The sequence below is a fragment of the Myotis brandtii genome, unplaced genomic scaffold (assembly GCF_000412655.1).
Source record: "Myotis brandtii unplaced genomic scaffold, ASM41265v1 scaffold304, whole genome shotgun sequence".
Classification (NCBI taxonomy): Eukaryota; Metazoa; Chordata; class Mammalia; order Chiroptera; family Vespertilionidae; genus Myotis; species Myotis brandtii.
The window spans coordinates 505,549-523,960 of record NW_005361607.1 but is presented as its reverse complement, the minus strand read 5'-3'; the positions used below and the strand labels follow the sequence as shown (position 1 = coordinate 523,960).

The window sequence follows — 18,412 nt, the reverse complement described above, 5'->3', positions numbered from 1 at the left end:
TTTGAAGACCAACAATTACAAGCATTATTGGATGAAGATGGGTGTCAAACTCAAAAACAACTTGCAGAAAGATTAAACATTGCTCAGCAAACAATTTCCGATCGTTTGCAAGCAATGGGAAAGATTTTAAAAGGAAGAAAAATGGGTGCCACCTCAACTGAACGAAAGACAAGTGGAAAACCAAAAAGGCACCAGTAAAATGTTGCTTCAATGGCACAAAAGAAAGTCTTTTTTGCATCGACCATCAACATCGACTGCAAGGCCAAATCACTTCAGAAAGAAGACAATGCTCTGCGTTTGGTGGGGTCAGGAAGGTATGGTGTTGTATTATGAGCTTCTAAAACCAGGTGAAACCTTAATACTATCGCTACTGACAACAAATAATCAATTTGAACCACGCTTTGATCGTGAAATGACCAAAATGTGCCAGAAGACATGGCAAATTAATTTTGCTTCATGATGACGCACCATCACACACTTCAAAACCAGTTAAAGACACATTAAAAGATCTTGCCTGGGAAGTGTTACCCACCCGCTGTATTCACCAGACCTTGCTCCTTCAGATTACCACTTGTTCCCATTGATGGCACATGCACTTTCTGAGCAGTACTTTAAAACATAGGAGGAAGTGGAAAATTGGGTCCCTGAATGGTTTGCCTCAAAACAAGAAAAGTTCTATTGGGACGGTATCCACAAATTAGCTGAAAGATGGGGGAAATGTGTAGCTAGTGATGGACATTACTTTGAATAAAGCACTTTTGATGTTTCTCTTGAAATTATCAGGTTTTCTTTGATTATAATATCTGCATTATTAACCAATACACCCAGTATATATTTATGGACACGTCAGCAAGTGTTTCTCAGGGACCGAATATTTGTGTTCTTTCAAAATTCATATGCTGAAGACTTAACTGTGTAGGGCTTCATTGTGTATCTGTATTGGAGATAGGGCCTCTAAGGAAGTCATTAATGTTAATCAGATGGTAAGTGTGGGGGCCCTGATCTGCTAGGATTAGACTTCTTATAAAAAGAGACATCAGAGAGGTCACTCCCTGCAAACATACAAAGAAGAGATCATGTGAGCACACATAGCAAGATGGCAGCTGCCTAAAAGTCAAGAGAACAGACTTCAGAATGAAACCTACCTTGCCAACATCTTAATCCCTTCCACTCTAAAAATCAGCAGAAAAAAATATCCTCCTCAGGTGAGGATTAACAAAAAAGAAAACAGTTAAAATTCAAAATAAAGGAATTTAAAGTGGTGAAGCCATTTTTGGTTACTCCTGTCAGAAGTGAGATCTTCTGTATCAGAACATCTGAGGCAGACAGTTTCTGAAAAGCTAATCACTGTGTTCTAATTTCAGCTTTGCATTTTAAATTCAAGATACTGCCATGGAAAATAATACTTTGATTTCTTTCCTCACTTTAGTTGCTTATCTGTAAAGGCAAGATTTAGATGGGACCTTTAAGACCTCTTCTAGCACTATATTCTGATTTTGTCGTGTTGGCTTAACTCTTAAAGCATTTATCACATTCTCCTTTGAGTATAGTTATTTTTGCTTTCTATTTTTCCCTTTAATAATTATTTCTCTAAGAGTCAGAATAGTAAATTATTTATCTTCAAATTAACCTTGCTCAATACCTTACTCAGAGCAAGCATCCAAATATTTGTTTTAAATATAATATATTAATATAGTCCATTATTTATAGTTAAATGTCATTCTTCTAGAACAGTGGTTCTCAACCTTCCTAATGCCGCAACCCTTTAATACAGTTCCTCATGTTGTGGTGACCCCCAATTTCATTGTTACAAATTGAACATAATAAAGCATAGTGATTCATCACAAAAACAATATGTAATTATATATGTGTTTTCCAATGGTCTTAGGTGACCCCTGTGAAAGGGTCTTTCGACCCCCAAAGGGGTCACGACCCACAGGTTGAGAACCACTGTTCTAGACCTTATTTAATACATACATATTGATATAGCAGTTTTTTTTGTGTGTGTTGACCTTCAATATCAGTAGTACTTAGTTTAAAACTAAATTTGTCCTTGTAGATTTCTCATTATACTCATTCTACTCAGTTACAGTGAAATTTATTTGGGGTTTTGCCAGATACTAATTTCACTTGGGACAGATTATTTAGGTTCTCTCATCCTCAGTTCTCTGAAGAGTAAGATTTTAAAAAAATAGTTTGCCCAAGTTAATGTGACATTTTATATGAAATAATATGGAAAAACATTAAGCACAGTGCTTGAGACATAGTAGACATGAAAAATTAGTTTTCTCTTTTTTTTTTTCTCCTTTAGGATAGGGACTTTCACATTTCCTACTTTCAGGGTACCTGTTGACATATTTAGTAAATGTTTCTTAAATTGAAGTTGTTAATGACTTAAGTAGTTTATTATGAGAAATTCTAAAATAAGTCATTAGGAATAACAAAAAATTTAGTGGATCTTCTAAATAATATGTACTATTCTCTTTAAGGACAGGCTTTAAAATATGAAGTAACTTTTTCTGTTGACTAAATTTGGTATTTTACATGTTTAGCATTTGTATTTTTGTTTCAGTGATGCAGCTTGGTTCAATGAATCTTGGTTAAGCCGAATTAAGGAGGATATTGCCGACAACTGGAGGATAAAGGTATGCAGAATGAATTGAAGAATCCACTTGATCCAAGCATTGGTTCTAAAATTAGTACTAAGCTCAACTAAATTCTTTTAAAAAATTAACTTAAGGTTGCACTTATTGTATGCAGTTTGAGCTTTGACACATGTATGTTTCCTATATAACTATCATCATAGTTAGAGATAGGAAATTTTTATTAATCTAAAATATGTGCTTATGCCCCTTCCCAATTAATTCTTATTCTTACCTTGGCCCCAGTTGGCCACAGATCTTCTTTCTGTCCCTAAAGGTTTCATTTCTAGAGTTCCATATGAGTGGAATCAAACATTTTGTACTCTTTGTCTCTAGCATCTTTTACTCAGTATAATGTTTTTGAGACTCATCCGTGTTGACTGTATTAACAGATTTGCTAAGTGTTATTTCGTTACATTACTATACCACATTCACTTATTGATGGATGTTTGAATTGTTTTTTTTTCCTCTTTCTTTCCTGATATTGTAATTTATGTGTTTTGTATTTTTGTCTTTGATAAGTCTGGTTCAATCAATCTTTTTGAATTTTATTGTTGTTGTTTTTTCCAAAGAACTAGCTTATTTTTTGTTTTATTGATTTTTCTCTTTAATCTTTTTTTAAATTTCCTTTCTTCTACTTACATATTCACTTCTTTTTCTTGCTTCTTAAGGTGGAAGCTTATATCATCAGTTTTGGACCTTTGTCCTCTTCTCCCCCCTTATGAAGCATTGCCTTAGCCACATCCCACACATTTTGACATACAGTGTTCTTATTTTCAGTCACTTCAAAATATTTGGTAATTTTCCTTGTGATTTTTCCTTTGATCCATGGGTTAATTAGAAGTAATATTTTAAATTCTAAAAAATTAGAATTTTTAAGTAACTTTTAAAAAATTTCTTAATTGCTAATTTAATTCCATTTTGATATTAAGAAATTTTTTTAAATTTACTGGACTGATTTTATAGCCTAATATCTGATCTGTCATTGGCGAATATTCCATATATAATAGAAAATAACATGTATTCTGCAGTTCTACAATTTATGTCAAGTTTATTGATAATACTGTTTGTATCTTTTATATCTTTATTGATTTCTTGTCTGATTATTTTATCAAGGTAGAAGGACTCCTTTAATTTCTAATGATGATTGTGGATTTGTCAGTTTTTCCTTTAAATTCTGTTAATTTCTAAATCTCATAATTTAATTTATTATTAGGTTTATATACATTAATTTTATGTCCTAAAATATGAATGAATATACTTATCATTATGAAATATCTTTCTTTATCCCTTATAACATTCCTTGTTCTGAAGTCTAATTTGGTACTAATGTAGCAACTTCATTTTTATGATTATGTTTTGCTTTAGTGGTTTTTTTTTCCCTCTTCTTTTAATCTCTAAGTTTTTATATTAGAAGTGTTTCATGGAGACACCTAATTGTCGGGTCTTGCTTTTTTATCCAGTGAACAACTCTTTATTTGGTTCTTTAAAAAACAACAACAAACTTTCCATTTCTTATATTCCTGGTTTTTTTGTTTTTTTTTATTTTATTTTTTAAATTTTACTGTTTAAAGTATTACAAATAGTAGTACATATGTCTCCTTATATCCCTGTTTTTATTGAAATCCTTGAACATTTTTAAACTAGCAGTTACAACATTATCTTCTAATTCTTTCATTTATGGGCCTATTTCATTGACTTGAGTTTTGTCCTCGTTATAGTACACATTTTCTTGCTTTTTCACATGTGTAGTAATTTTTTATTGGATGCTAGATAGTTTGAGCATTATTGTTTAGTGTTGAGGTTTTTTTGTATTTTATAGTGTGTTGGACTTTGTTCTTGCAGGCAGTTAAGATACTTGTGAATCAGTTTGATCCTTTTTCTTAAAAAAATAATTCTTTATTGTTGAAAGAATTACATGTGTCCCCCTTTCCCCCCCATTGACCCCCTTCAGCCCACTCCCGCCCCAGGCATTCAGCACCCTATTGTCTGTGTCCATGAGTTATGCATATATGCATACATGGTCTTTGGTTGATTACCTCCCTGCCCCCCCATCCCCCTGCCTTCCCTCTGAGATTCCACACTCTGTTTCATGCTTCAAGTCTCTGAATCCACTTGTTCATCAGTTTATTTTGTTCATTTGATTCCACATATGAGTGCGATCATGTGATACTTGTCTTTCTCTGACTTATTTCACTTAGCATGATACTCTCCAGGTCCCTCCATGCTGTCTCAAGGATAAGAGATTCTTCATTTTTACTGCTGCATAGTATTCCATGGTATAAATGTACCACAGCTTTTTTATCCACTCATCTAATGATGGGCACTTGGGCTGTTTCCAGATCTTAGCTATTGTAAATTATGTTGCTATGAACATAGGGGTGCATACATTCTTTCTAATTGGTGCTTCAAGTTTCTTCGGATATATTCCTAGAAGTGGGATCACTGGGTCATCTTTTAAAGGTTTTGGGGTGTGGAAAGCAGATTCTCTCGTTAGGGCTGGGGAACCATTTTTCTTCCAAGGGCCATTTGGATATTTATAACATAATTCTCGGGCCATACAAAATTATCAGCTTAAAAATTAGCCTGCTATATTTGGTCAAACATTTAATTAACTCACTCCTAATGCCTTGGCAGGGCCAGACCAAATGATTCTGCAAGCCAGACATTCTCCAACGCTGTTCTAGGGCTAGGTTAGACCTACTACTAAGTTGTGATCTTTGGGAGTTATTAGTGAATGCTTGTCTATACAGCATAGTCTCTTCACCCTGGCTGGTGGGAATTTCTTCAGTTTCTGGCTTGTATAATCATTGAGAATTGTTCAGATTATAGTTCCCAGGATTGTTCTTTCCTTGGAAATTATTTTTGTTAAATCTCATTAAGTTTTACCCATGCACATGCAAATTAATATTCAGTCATAGCATCAAAGGAACCATTAATGCAGATTTCTGGAGTTCTTTTTCTCTATAGCTCTCAATTTTTCATTTGTCTGCCCTGCAAATTCTAAATACTGTGATCTTCATGAACATCTGATGTCTCACTCTTCAACTCAACAAGAACATCAGGCCCTATGCTATGGTGTGAAAATTGCCTCTAGAAAGAAATCTTGGATAGTGTATGGGTCTTTTTTTTGTTTGTTTTCCTTATCTCAGAAATTATAGTTCTATATTACTTGGCTACAGCTTGAAAACAATTGACCCTTGTATTTTCTCCTGTTTTCTAGTTGTTTGTGTCAGCAAAATTAAGTCTAGACCTGTTCCTCGCTCATGACTGAGCATGGACGTGCTCAATCTTTAAAGTTGGTACTTGACTTCATTCTGTCTCATTTTAAATAGAATCACCCTGGTTAAACTTTGTAAGCATGCAGACATTATTTTCTTTCACTCAAACTGATTAACACTTCAATGTTTAAAAATGATCAGGTACTTAATATTTGTAGAACTCTAACATATAGTATATTTGTTATTTTTATCAGGGGGCAGTTTCTGTTGTCTTTCACCTTGACATACATTTTCTTTCATTATGAAATTTTGAAATTTGTTATTTTTTCCCCCCATTAGGCTAGTAATTTAAAGAAGGTACTTCAAGGAATTATGAGTTATTACAGCGAGGTATGAGAAACATCTGACTTTGTTTTACTACAAAATGCTATGTGATAATTATATGACACTGAAAAATGACTTGGCTTTTCATTTATAACATATTACTGGAAAATAATTTATAATGAATATATATCTTTTTGCCATTTTTAGAACATTCAAATTATGTGAACATAAACAGGCTTAAACTTAATATATTGATTTGGGAAATAATGTTGCTTCTATATTGATACCGTTTAAATTGATTATATTTTGAAATAGAATTGCCTCCAAATGATTTGATTTTATGCAATGCTGTAAAGTAGACCTTATAATGAAATTGCAATTATTTCATATTTAAAACATTGCTTTGTTAGCTGTTTCCAATGCAAACAATAGCACAAATATACTATGAAATTATGCTTGTCCAAATGAATTGGGGGGAAATGCAAAGTAAAAGTAGTATTAAACACATTAGCTAGTACATTATTTAAGTATTTTTTTTCTTATTCAGCATCATAAGTTCACTGCTAGGATCATTTGATATAATAAGGTTTATTGCTTAATGTTTGGAAATGGCAGCAATTGCCATTACAAAATTATGTTTGTATTTTTTAAAGTTGTCCCAGTTTAGCTTGTTATTTCTTCCAAATAATTTTAAGACTGAAATTTTTCAATTTATTTATGCCTAAAACTCATTTTGAAGCTTTTTCTAATGCCACAAAAACTCTTAATTAGCTGAAAAAGATCAGGTCAGGAAAGATTAACTCATTAGATTTGTTGTTTATGTGTAATGATTTATTATGTGATTCTCTTAACTGATTATATATCAAAATATGAATATTCTTTGGCATAACATAAATCTTTTTTTTTTTTTAATGAAAAGGCCTAAGTATTGTCAAGATAGATCAGGCCAGGGGCTTCTTAAACAATCCCTTTTTTATAGTGAGATCAAAGGATATTTTGTATAAAAGCATTTTAGTTGCTTTTGGTTTGTTACTTAAAATTTTGGGAGGTGGCTTGAACTTTACTAATTGGCTTTAGTCAGTATTTTGGGTGTGTCATTTGTTAATTTATCTGAGTCATTTTAGGAACCTATTTATAATTTTTTTAGTAATAATTAAATGTAGTAAATTTTTTGTAGCCTACATAAATGAATGATTTAATTTATTGTTTCAATACCACAGTTTTTGGGGCAACAGATTTCTGAAGAACTTATTCCTGATTTAAACCGAATAACTGAAAGTTCAGATTCTGTGGAGCTTGGGAGGTTGCTGCAGCTTATTTTAGGTTGTGCGGTCAACTGTGAAAAGAAGCAAGGTAAGTGAATTTCTGTCATTTGAGAATATGTACTTTCTATAAACAACCTACATTTCTATAGAAAATAGCACTAAAATGTCCTGTTACTGGTTGACAGCACCCTGAGATGTAAACCAGAAGATAGGAATTCTAGCACAGCTCTGCCACTAAAAAGTTACCAATCTTGAGTATCATAATTATACCTGGATTCTGAGATTCATATTCAGTGGCTATATATAATGTATTTTAATTTAATTAGTTTAATATGTTCATTGCTTAAGATTTAGTGGATGATCAGTAAATATTGTACTTATTCATTTGATACAGTATCTCTTTCACTTGTAAGATATAGAACCTTAGGTTGATTCAGAATCTGTACTAATAAAAGTGTAATATGCTAATTAGACCGGACAGCCAAATGACCTTCCGGACGTCATTTTGGACGACCTTGTGGACAAAGCTGCAGTAGTGCAGGCCGAGGCAGAGATGATTAGGGGCTATCAGGCCAGCAGGGGAGCAGTGGGGGGCGATCAGGCTGGCAGGGGAGCAGTTAGGGGGTGATCAGGCCAGCAGGGGAGCAGTTAGGGGCGATCAGGCCGGCAGGGGAACAGTTAGGGGCATCAGGCAGGCAGAGGCGGTTAGGGTCGATCAGGCAGAGGCGGTTAGGGGTGATCAGGCAGGCATGCAGAGTGGTTAGGGGCGATCAGTCAGGCAGGCAGGTAAGCGGTTAGAAGCCAGCAGTCCTGGATTGTGAGAGGGATGCCCAGCAGTCGGATTGGAGAGGGTGCAGACTGGGCTGAGGGACCCCCGCCCCCATGCATGAATTTTGTCACCAGGCCTCTAGTTTTATAAATAAGTATGCAGGTGTTAAATTATAATTCAGGCTTCTTTAGATGATATTCTGCTCTTCAGAAGAATGCCTGTCCAGTGAATCCTCCTAATAAGTAGTCTAATGATATAAATGGAATTGGTGTATTATATTGATAAAAACAAACACAGTGATCCATGTTCTACTGAGTAGAAGGAAAGCATTTTGGTTGGATATAGTGAATAAAATGATGAACTGAACAAACCAGGATCTACTTGGCTGAAGGGCTTGCATTGATCTAAGTGGTAAGATTTTTGATGCTGGTGTTTTTTGCATGAGTTGGCCAAACTTGGCTTTAGTACATTACCTTTAAAACAAAATGTTGGATACTTAAGTTGTAAAATATTTTTTAAATATGTTTTTATTGATTTTTATAGAGGAATAGATAGAAACATCGATGAGAGAGAAACATCGATCAGCTGCCTCCTGCACACCCCCTACTGGGGATTGAGCTCACAACCCCGGGCATGTACCCTGACTGGGAACCCAACTGGTGACCTCCTGATTCATGGGTTAATGCTCAACCACTGAGCCATACCAGGCAGGCTAAGTTTGTAAAGTATTTTAAGCCAGGACCTTAGAAAACACATTCCATGTTATCTAATGAAAGAAGAGAGCATTTGAGATAGGATAAGTTCAATAAAACAAATTCAGGGAGGAGAAAAATAAAAAAAACCTGACATTAATCCTATATAATAAAAGGCTAATATGCAAATCGACTGAACCGCGGAATGACCTGTTGCTGTGATGCACACTGACCACCAGGGGGCAAACACTCAATGCAGGAGCTGCCCCCCAGGTGGTCAGTGCACTCCCACAGGGGGAGCGCCGCTCAGCCAGAAGCCAGGCTCAGGGCTGGCGAGTGCAGCGGTGGTGGTGGGAGCCTCTCCTGCTTCTGTGGCAGCACTAACTATGTCTGGAGCGGGCCTAAACCATCAGTTGGACATCCCCTGAGGGCTCCTGGACTACAAGAAGGTGCAGGCCGGGCTGAGGGACTCCCCTGAGTGCACGAATCTTTTGCCCCAGGCCTCTAGTTACAGTAGGTCCTCAGGTTATGTTGGAGATCCGTTACTACGATGCGACGAAACATGATTTTCGCCATAAGTTGGAACCCACCTACGTAAGCACCTACATCACTCAGCTGGAGCACATACACAGCAGTAATGAAGTGAAACAGTAAAAAAAAATTAAAAGATAACAGTTCCTGACCTCTACTTGTGGTAAATAAATAATAAAAACATAAAGCACATATGTACATATGTCAAAATGACAGAACTTTTTTTTTTTTTTATAAATAAATGGGAGATGGCGATGTAACCACGAAACAAAGTACGTCGGACGATGTAACCCGAGGACTGCCTGTATCAATAAAAAGGGATTGAGTACCTGGAGATTTTGATATTAGTCCTTCCAGCTGTCATTACCTAGCTATTTTGTTTAGGGCACATCACTTCCCTAGAGGCTTTTATTTCTAACAGATAATGTCAAAGGTCTACCTATTGGAATGTAAGGAATGTAAAGTTAAAACTTCAGTAAGTGTTTAAAAATGGACAAATCGAAGCTCATTTTTAGCATTTTTCTGTTGTGATCTTTTGAATTTTTTCTTTAACCCTTTGTTTCTATTTCAATTACTGGGTGTATATAACATCTGTCAAATAGTGGGCATTGGCACCAATTTAATGCCAATAGGAACCCTCAATTCGGGTGCTGTGAAGAAGGAAACTATATACAGTGCAAAACAGCTCAACTGTGATACAGCACGACTATGAAAACAGCAGGGCTGTGAGGCAGACTTGGGGTCAGGCTCCTCTCCAGCTAGACACCTCTGCTCTGCTCCATGGTCTGCCTTGGGTTGAGCTGGTCTGCTCTGCTCTGCTGTGCTTTGGTCTTTTGGTCTGTTCTTCTCTGGCCCATTCAGCTCAGCCAGGGAGACACAGTCTTCAGTTTTTGGTGGAAAGGGAAAGTGTTCTCTCAGAGCTAGAGGGGAGCTGGCTTATATGGGAAGGAGTGCCTGCCCCTGCTCCCTGATTGTTCAGTCCTCATGCAAATGAGGAATCTAAATCCTCACAGTTTGGTCCAAAAGGCACTGTCTGATTGATTAGAATAGAGCCACTCTAGTTGGTTGGAACTTCACATCTCTGATTGGATGGAGAAAGCCTCAGGAACTCCTTTATAAGTTGGCTCATATGGAAGAAAGACAGTGCAGGCAAGCAGTTAAGTGCAGATTCTCCCTGAAGTGCAGTTTGCATGTGAGGTTCCTGTATAGAAATGGCTGATAATCTGTTTTATTTATTCTTAATTGATTACAGAGAGGAAGAAAGGGAGATAGAGAGATAGAAAGATAGAAACATCAATGATGAGAATCATTGATCAGCTGCCTCTTATTGCATGCCCCCCTACTGGTGATTGAGCCTGGAACCCGGGCATGTGCCCCGACCGGGAATCAAACGGTGACCTCCAGGTTCACAGGTCTATGCTCAAACACTGAGCTATGCTAGATGAGCTGGGCTCTGGTTTTTTAAAATTTGAGCCCAGTTAGCCACCAAGAGCCCTTCTTAGTAGGTGTCTTCTTTCTCAGGGTTCACACATTATTTTTGCTTAATTTTAGCATGTTTGACAGTTTTAATACTCATTTATTAAAGAAACAACTTTGGCTTTGATTCTGTTCTATTTGTACTGGTAAATATTCATTCTTCTATCTTGTTTCTTTCACTTGAATAAATCAGTTCTATTTCAAGCTATGATTGGCATGTTAAGCTAGAGTTTTCCCTTACATTATAATTTTGTTGCTTCCTACAAATTTTAATGTAATATGTGGTATTTTCATAATTCTAAGCATTACTTAGCAATTTTGTCCTTATATTTTTAAAAGGAAATTCAATTCTTAGATAAATAAATAAAAGCTTAGAAAGTAGTAAATATAAGGAGATAGCTTAATTTTCATTATTAAAAAATCAGGACTAGCTCTAGCTGGTTTGGCTCACTGGATAGAGCGTCGGCCTGGGGATTGAGGGGTCCCAGGTTCGATTCCGGTCAAGGGCATGTACCTTGGTTGCGGGCACATCCCCAGTAGGGGGTGTGCAGGAGGCAGCTGATCGATGTTTCTCTCTCATCGATGTTTCTAACTATCCCTCTCCCTTCCTCTCTGTAAAAAATCAATAAAATATATATTTTTAAAAAATCAGGACTATCTACTTGAATTTATTTTTGGAGGAATGTGTCTAGGTTTGCAATTTTTAGGAGTAAGCAGATAAATGAAAAAAAAAATTATTTAAGTAACTTAATTAAAATGTAAAAATAAAACACATCCAGAATATAATGCAGCTTCCACACCTTCATGCTTTGCAAACTTTATTTTCAAAATGATTCCATCCAAGGTATTGCAACATTCTAATCATGAATGAATGAACTAGTTTAGTAAACAGTACCCTGTATATTTTGGTGAGGAAAATGATCATTTTTTTGACTACTTTAGCAAACTGGAATTACTCTATTATCCTGAAAATTCAGTTAAAGGAAACCATTCCACTTCTTGTGCATTCTCTAGTTAATTCTTCCCCCTCCCACACTCGTATAGCACTTAGTTGTCAGGTACATATCAGAATCAGAATCTGTCTAGTTGTTGGCTTCACAAATAAAAGACTTAAAGAACTTCTTAGAAGTTTCCAGAGGAGTTATTAAAATAATAAAACTATTAGAAAATAAGAAGTCTTTAAAGTTGTTAGAAAATTGTCTTAGCTAGAAAACATGTAGTTGAAATGGATTTAAATCTGCAAATACATGAAAGATGTTGTCTCATCATTCCTCCTTTCTCATTGGGATAGTATCAGCTTAACTTATTGCATGTGTGCTTGTATCAGTATCACCTTAAAATGAGACTTGGTAAATGTTGGATGGGCTTTTACAGGAAGCTATATAATTTATTTCCTTGAAAGCCTTCCTGAAATGAACTAAATAGGCGATCAAATTAAACTTTCTGGGCTTAAAATTTTAGGAGTTCATTTAATACATGTGAATTTATTCTATAATACTGAATATTTTAACAAGAGGGAAGAAATTGTCATAATTGTTTTAAGATTAATTGCAATCTCTTCTCTTTCTGTTCCTTATAAGAAAATTAGAAATTTTCTTCTTTAAAATAAACCATTTAGCCTTGGCTGGGTGTCTCAGTTGGTTGGACTATCATCCTGTACACCAAAATGTTGTGGGTTTGATTCCTGGTCATGGCGCATTCGGGAGGCAACTAATCGATTTCTCTCTCTCTCTCTCCTTCTCCCTAAAAATCAATAAAAACATATGCTTATATAAGGATTAAAAAATAAGTAGATAAACCATTTAAAAATATTTATATGAATATTTTCAATTCTCTGCTTGTTTTTAATTGACATATTTCTTGTGGAAAAATAATGTACTTGTATAGATAATTATATGTGGTAAATGCATTTTTATGCTATTAATTGAATGGCTAAAGCACTGGGTAAAGAGTAGATTCTTTTTCAGAAAAAATCTGATTTCTTTTTTAAATCATAGAACATATTCAAAACATAATGACACTGGAAGAGTCTGTTCAACATGTGGTCATGACTGCTATTCAAGAGGTAAGTTATGTCATATTCACATATGTAAGAAAATCTTAAACCAAATGTTATAAAACTTTTCACATAAATTTTATGGATGTATATTTTTCTGTTTGTATAAATTTGCTCTTTGCAGCATGTTTACTTGCTTTTAGCTATTGTATCTTCCCTGTCCCTCCCAAAAAAATATCTTAAAAGGACATCAAGCCCAGTATTAGTTTTTCTGCATTTAAAAGATAAATTGATATTGTCAAGATCCTTTAAATAACTTTAAATAAGCAGGATAAATAACCTCTATCTAGGTAGGAATTTTTATTTCTTCTCCTTTTTTCTGCCAGTTACAGCAATCTCTCCTGAAATTTTAAAGTGTGTTGTGTGTATTTGTATTTATGTGTGTGTATGCATGTATGTGTATGTGTGTGTAACATTTACATTTTCAGAATGTTAGAACTGTGAGAAAACATGGTGATACTTAATAGGTTTTGGAGCCAGGTAGCCTGGGTTCAAGCCAGACTAGTTATCAAAGTTGAACCATAAAGATTCAGAAATCATGTGATGCATGTTTATTCTTAAAATCAGACTAAAAAGGCAGAGATACAGAGCAGGGGAAACCTGAGGGAAAGTAGAGTGAAGGATTACTGAGGACAACCATAGTTTGGAAGGGGCATTATATAGGACTTTAGAAGTCTGTGTACTCTGAATATGCATTTTTGGTTTGAATTCAAGGTATCACTATACATAAATAAGTCTGCCTTTTATATACAAAAATAACTATTTTACAGAAATTTTTTCATATAACTCCGTTTAAAATCTCTTTAAATTAGTAATTTTGCCATATCACTCATTTTTTCTTGTTTTTTTCTTTTTTCCCTTTGATTGAATTTACTGGGGTGTCACTGGTTAACACAGTTATACAGGTTTCAGGTGCACAATTCTGCTGTATCACTCATTTAAAGGCTGTATTTTAAAAGTTAATATTTATTATGGAAGAATCATTTTCATTATGTTCATTTTTATTCATCTTTTAGAACTTGGATTATAATTCTTTAGTGCACATGTTTTCAATATGTGTACTTATTTTAAGCATACTTTACTTATAATATCCTCACTTGTATAATGCCTTGAATATTGTATTATTTAACTTAAACCTCTGTAAAATTTTTATTTGAATAATATTCTAAGGATTGTCAAATTAAGATAAGGAAAAATTATAAAGTGTTCCACTGTCCTTTCAAGTAAACATTTTTACTGTAGAAACATCACTTTATTGTACTTAATTTACTATTTTAATTTCCTAGTTGATGAGTAAAGAAATATTGAGCTCTCCTACAAATGACGCTGTTGGAGAATTAGAACAACAGGTGAGTATTTCAGTATGTGAGGAAGATGTTGAAAGCAATGATATAGTACTTTACCAGTTACTATCATAAAGCTTACAGAGAACATACAAGATTATTTTCCTCCATGAGGTTTAGATAGTTTATGAGATCTCAATTGAATATTATGCATTCCTTCATGAATACAAGTAGTGCTGGTCTGCAGAGATTTTTATGATCATTTGAAGAGCTGAGAGGTATCGAATTTCCTTCTGACACTTATAATGCATACTAGAGGCCTGGTGCATGAAATTTGTGCACTGGGGGTGAGGGTGGGGTGTCCCTCAGCCCGGCCTGAGCCCAGGGATCGGGCCTAAGCCAGCAGTGGGACATCCCTCTTGCAGTCCGGGATTCCTCTCACAGTCTGGGACCCCTCACTCCTTACCGCCCACCAGCTCGCTGTTCCTTAGTGCTACTGCGGTGATGGGAGAGACTCCTGCCGCCACTGCGCTCGCCAGCGGTGAGCCTGGCTTCTGGCTGAGTGGCCCTCCCCCTGTGGGAGTGCACTGACCACCAGGTGGTTGCTCTTGCGTTGAGCGTCTGCCCCCTGGTGGTCAGTGCGCATCATAGTGACTGGTTGGCCGATCTTTCTGCCTTTTGGTCGATTTGCTTATTAGGGTTTTATTATATAGGATGTGACCCATTTTATATAGTTAGAAAGTAGTAGACAATTTAAAAAATTCCGCTAAGTTCACATTTATCTACTAAGGTAATATAATTTTTGTCACAGTTGCTTTACTTTCTCTTAATATTGAAGAAACAGCTCAAAGACCCTGTACTCGAGTCTCCTTCCCCTGGCTCTATTATATGACTTTCTTAATGGGGGAAAATGCCCTCTCCGCCTGGATATAACCCAGTCTGGTTGTAAAGGAAAGGGTAAGAGGAGAGGCAAATGCATCAGGAACTTTTCTTATTACATTTTTAGACATTTGTTTTTCATGAATTCACCACTCATCTGAAGAAGTATTTCAAATTAAAATATTTTTTCTAGAAAGATTTTAATTTAAGCTTGTGTTCTAATTTTTTTTCTGTGATGAAATTAAGCAGTGCATCCGCTAATACTCTTTTGCTTAAATATTTCACAAGGATTTACATAAAATTTTATTTCTGTGGGACCTTAGCCTTAAATGTTAATGATATTATGTAAATATCACATAAAAACAAAAAATGAAGACTTATTTGTTAATAGGTAAAATTTAAAAACCTTTTCCAATATCAGTGCATATATGTGTTGTGATGAAAGTATATTTTTCAGTTTGTATCAAAACATGATTTACTAACAATTAGGACGTTTTATATTTCAGCTTAAAAGGGCCCTGGAAGAACTTCAGGAAGCACTCTCAGAAAAAGAAGAACTGAGGCAGAGATGCCAAGAACTGGATATGCAGGTGTGGAAAAGAAACTCGATCTAAGAAAGTTCCTGTTTTAAGTGTACCAGGGTTTAATTTTAATTAGGTAATTGGCAAAGTGTATTGGAGGTTGGGTTTCATTTCATAAAGGGCCCATTAAAAGACTGTATTAAAGGTTTGAATATTCCAGCATGATTTTCATAATTATTTTTCTCTATAATTGAAAATTGCTGGCTTAACTACTTTGAAAAGATCATTCTAATTATAGAATTTTAACTAATATTTAGATGTGGTCTTAGTTTTATCTTTTGTAAAAAGGGGAAATTAAAGTATCTATTTCATAGTGTTTGTATATTAAGTGAGGTGATGGATAGAAATGCTTAGAAGTGCTTGACCCCCCAATAACCGAGTGCCAGTTTTGTTTTGCTAGCATGTATGTGGATATGAACACATGCATATATAATTCTTGTGTTTATCTGTACATGCATGTTAGCAGAATAAACTTGATGTAAGAAACAATAATTAATGGTTAAAGAGAGAGATTTTCAAACCAGGCCATCTATATCCAGAATCTGGCCATGTTATTAACTGGTTATATCCTCTCAGGCAAGTCACTTAATTTCTATACTTCATCTTAATTTCTATCACATCTGTCAAGAAATGATGTGATAATATATATCTCCCAGAGTGATTATGAGTATTGAGTGAGTTAATATACATAAAGCACTAAGAATAAGGCCTGGCACATAGCACGTATATTTGCATACATATATCGTTATTGCTATTATGTGAAGATGCAAATGTAGAAGTTATGCAATAAGTCTTAAAACTATACAAAAGGTTAAGTGTACTGTCATAATATCCTATATGTAAATTTAATTTTTGTGTATGGTTCTATTGTAAGGATCTTAAGGGCACAAATTCTTATTCTTTTTTATATATCAGTCACTTAGGATTATACATGACAGGTAATAGTCACTAAACTGCTTTTATGACAAGGAGGGATAATTGTTTCCTTCTATAGCTGCCTGGGGACAGTTTTCCAGACTTTTTTGTGTTTCTCATTAGGAGGACAATGTCTGTAACTTTCCTATAGTGTATTTAAGGTAAAATTAAGAATTTTAATTTCCTGTTATTAGCTCAATGTGTCAATATATAGTCTCATTCACATAAGTGGGTTAAGTTAATTATACCTTTTGAAAATAAAAATACCAAACTTGTACAGTATGTCAGAAGTCATGATAGGTCAAGTTTGTTTTTTTTGTGTGTGTGTGTGTGTTTTTAATCCTCATTCAAGGGTATGTTTTTATTGATTTTTAGAGAGAGGAAGGGGGGGAGAGAGAGAAACCTCGATGTGAGAGAGAAATATCAATCGGTTGCCTCCCATATGTGCCTGGACTGGGCAGGGATCGAACCTACAACCTAGTTATCTGACTGGGAATTGAACCTGAAACTTTTTGGTGTGTGGGATGATGCTCCAACCAATTGAGCCACCTGGTCAGGGCAGCTCAAGTTTTTTGTTTTTTGTTTTAATAATCTCAATAAAATCATATGTAAACTTAGGGCTTTATAAAAAGTCACAGCCTTGCTATAAAATTTTAAAGATGTTTTAAAATGAAAACAAATAGAACAAGAGAGCAAATCATGCTTATTACATAAATTGTAAGTAAAGTAGGAAAACGTCTGGTACTAATACTGATGTGATTTTAAAGTTATGTGTTTTTAACCATCCTATATAATAAAAGCCCAGCAACCATAATGGTGTAAGGACCAGAATGACTGCTTGACCAATCACTTTGAGGTGTACTGACCACCTCTTGGTCCTACCCCTGGCCCGCAAGCTCAGATCGCTGGATGGCGAATGGAGAACTGGAGTGGGTGGTGGCGGTGGGACTGGGGACTGACGAACTGGTGGAAGATGGCTCTGATCTCAGGCTAGGCCTAGGGACCCTACTCGCGCACAATTTCATGCGCCGGGCCTCTAGTTTTAAATAAGAGAACAGTCTCAATGTACATATAAATTTAATTCATATTGTTGTTATTGATTCATGAACTAAATAATGTATTTGTCCCCTGAAGACTTGATGTACAACTGATCATTTTCTGTTATGAAACTAAAATGATAACTTTGTGCATACATCTATGTATTTTGGCTTACTAGGTAACAGCATCCTACAAATAAATTTATAACTAAAATGGGAACAAATTAATTTTTCAAAGTTAATTGATATATCACAGTTTAGAGCAGCGGTTCTCAACCTGTGGGTCGCGACCCCTTTAGCGGTCAAACGACCCTTTCACAGGGGTTGCCTAAGACCATCATGCATATCAGATATTTACATTACGATTCATAACAGTAGCAAAATTACAGTTATGAAGTAGCAATGAAAATAATTTTATGGTTGGGGTCACAACATGAGGAACTGTATTTAAAGGGCCAGAAGGTTGAGAACCACTGGTTTAGAGACTTACAAACATTTTCTTTATGGAACCAAGGCAAGCATAACATTTTGGAAATATTTTTGTTATCTATACTAATAAAAGGGTAATATGCTAATTAGACTGGGATACCTTCCGGGAGACCTTCCAGACAAAGCCATGGTGGTGCGGCCGAGGCAGAGGTGGTTAGAGGTGATCAGGCTGGCAGGGGAGGGCAGTTGGGGGCCAGCAGGCCGGCAGGGGTGGGCAGTTGGGGGTGAGCAGGCTGGCAGGGGTGGCGGAGG

General features: G+C 35.5%; 1 protein-coding gene across 1 annotated transcript in view; it reads left to right on the top strand.

The window, feature by feature from the left end:
• Positions 1–18,412, top strand: part of HOOK1 (hook microtubule-tethering protein 1) — a 59,048-nt gene that overhangs the window by 7,561 nt on the left and 33,075 nt on the right. Inside the window, exons 3-8 of the mRNA XM_005869854.2 lie at positions 2,573–2,645; positions 6,203–6,253; positions 7,408–7,540; positions 12,918–12,985; positions 14,263–14,325; positions 15,645–15,728. Coding sequence (XP_005869916.2) covers positions 2,573–2,645; positions 6,203–6,253; positions 7,408–7,540; positions 12,918–12,985; positions 14,263–14,325; positions 15,645–15,728 — 472 coding nt within the window. The remainder of the gene's footprint in view (positions 1–2,572; positions 2,646–6,202; positions 6,254–7,407; positions 7,541–12,917; positions 12,986–14,262; positions 14,326–15,644; positions 15,729–18,412) is intronic.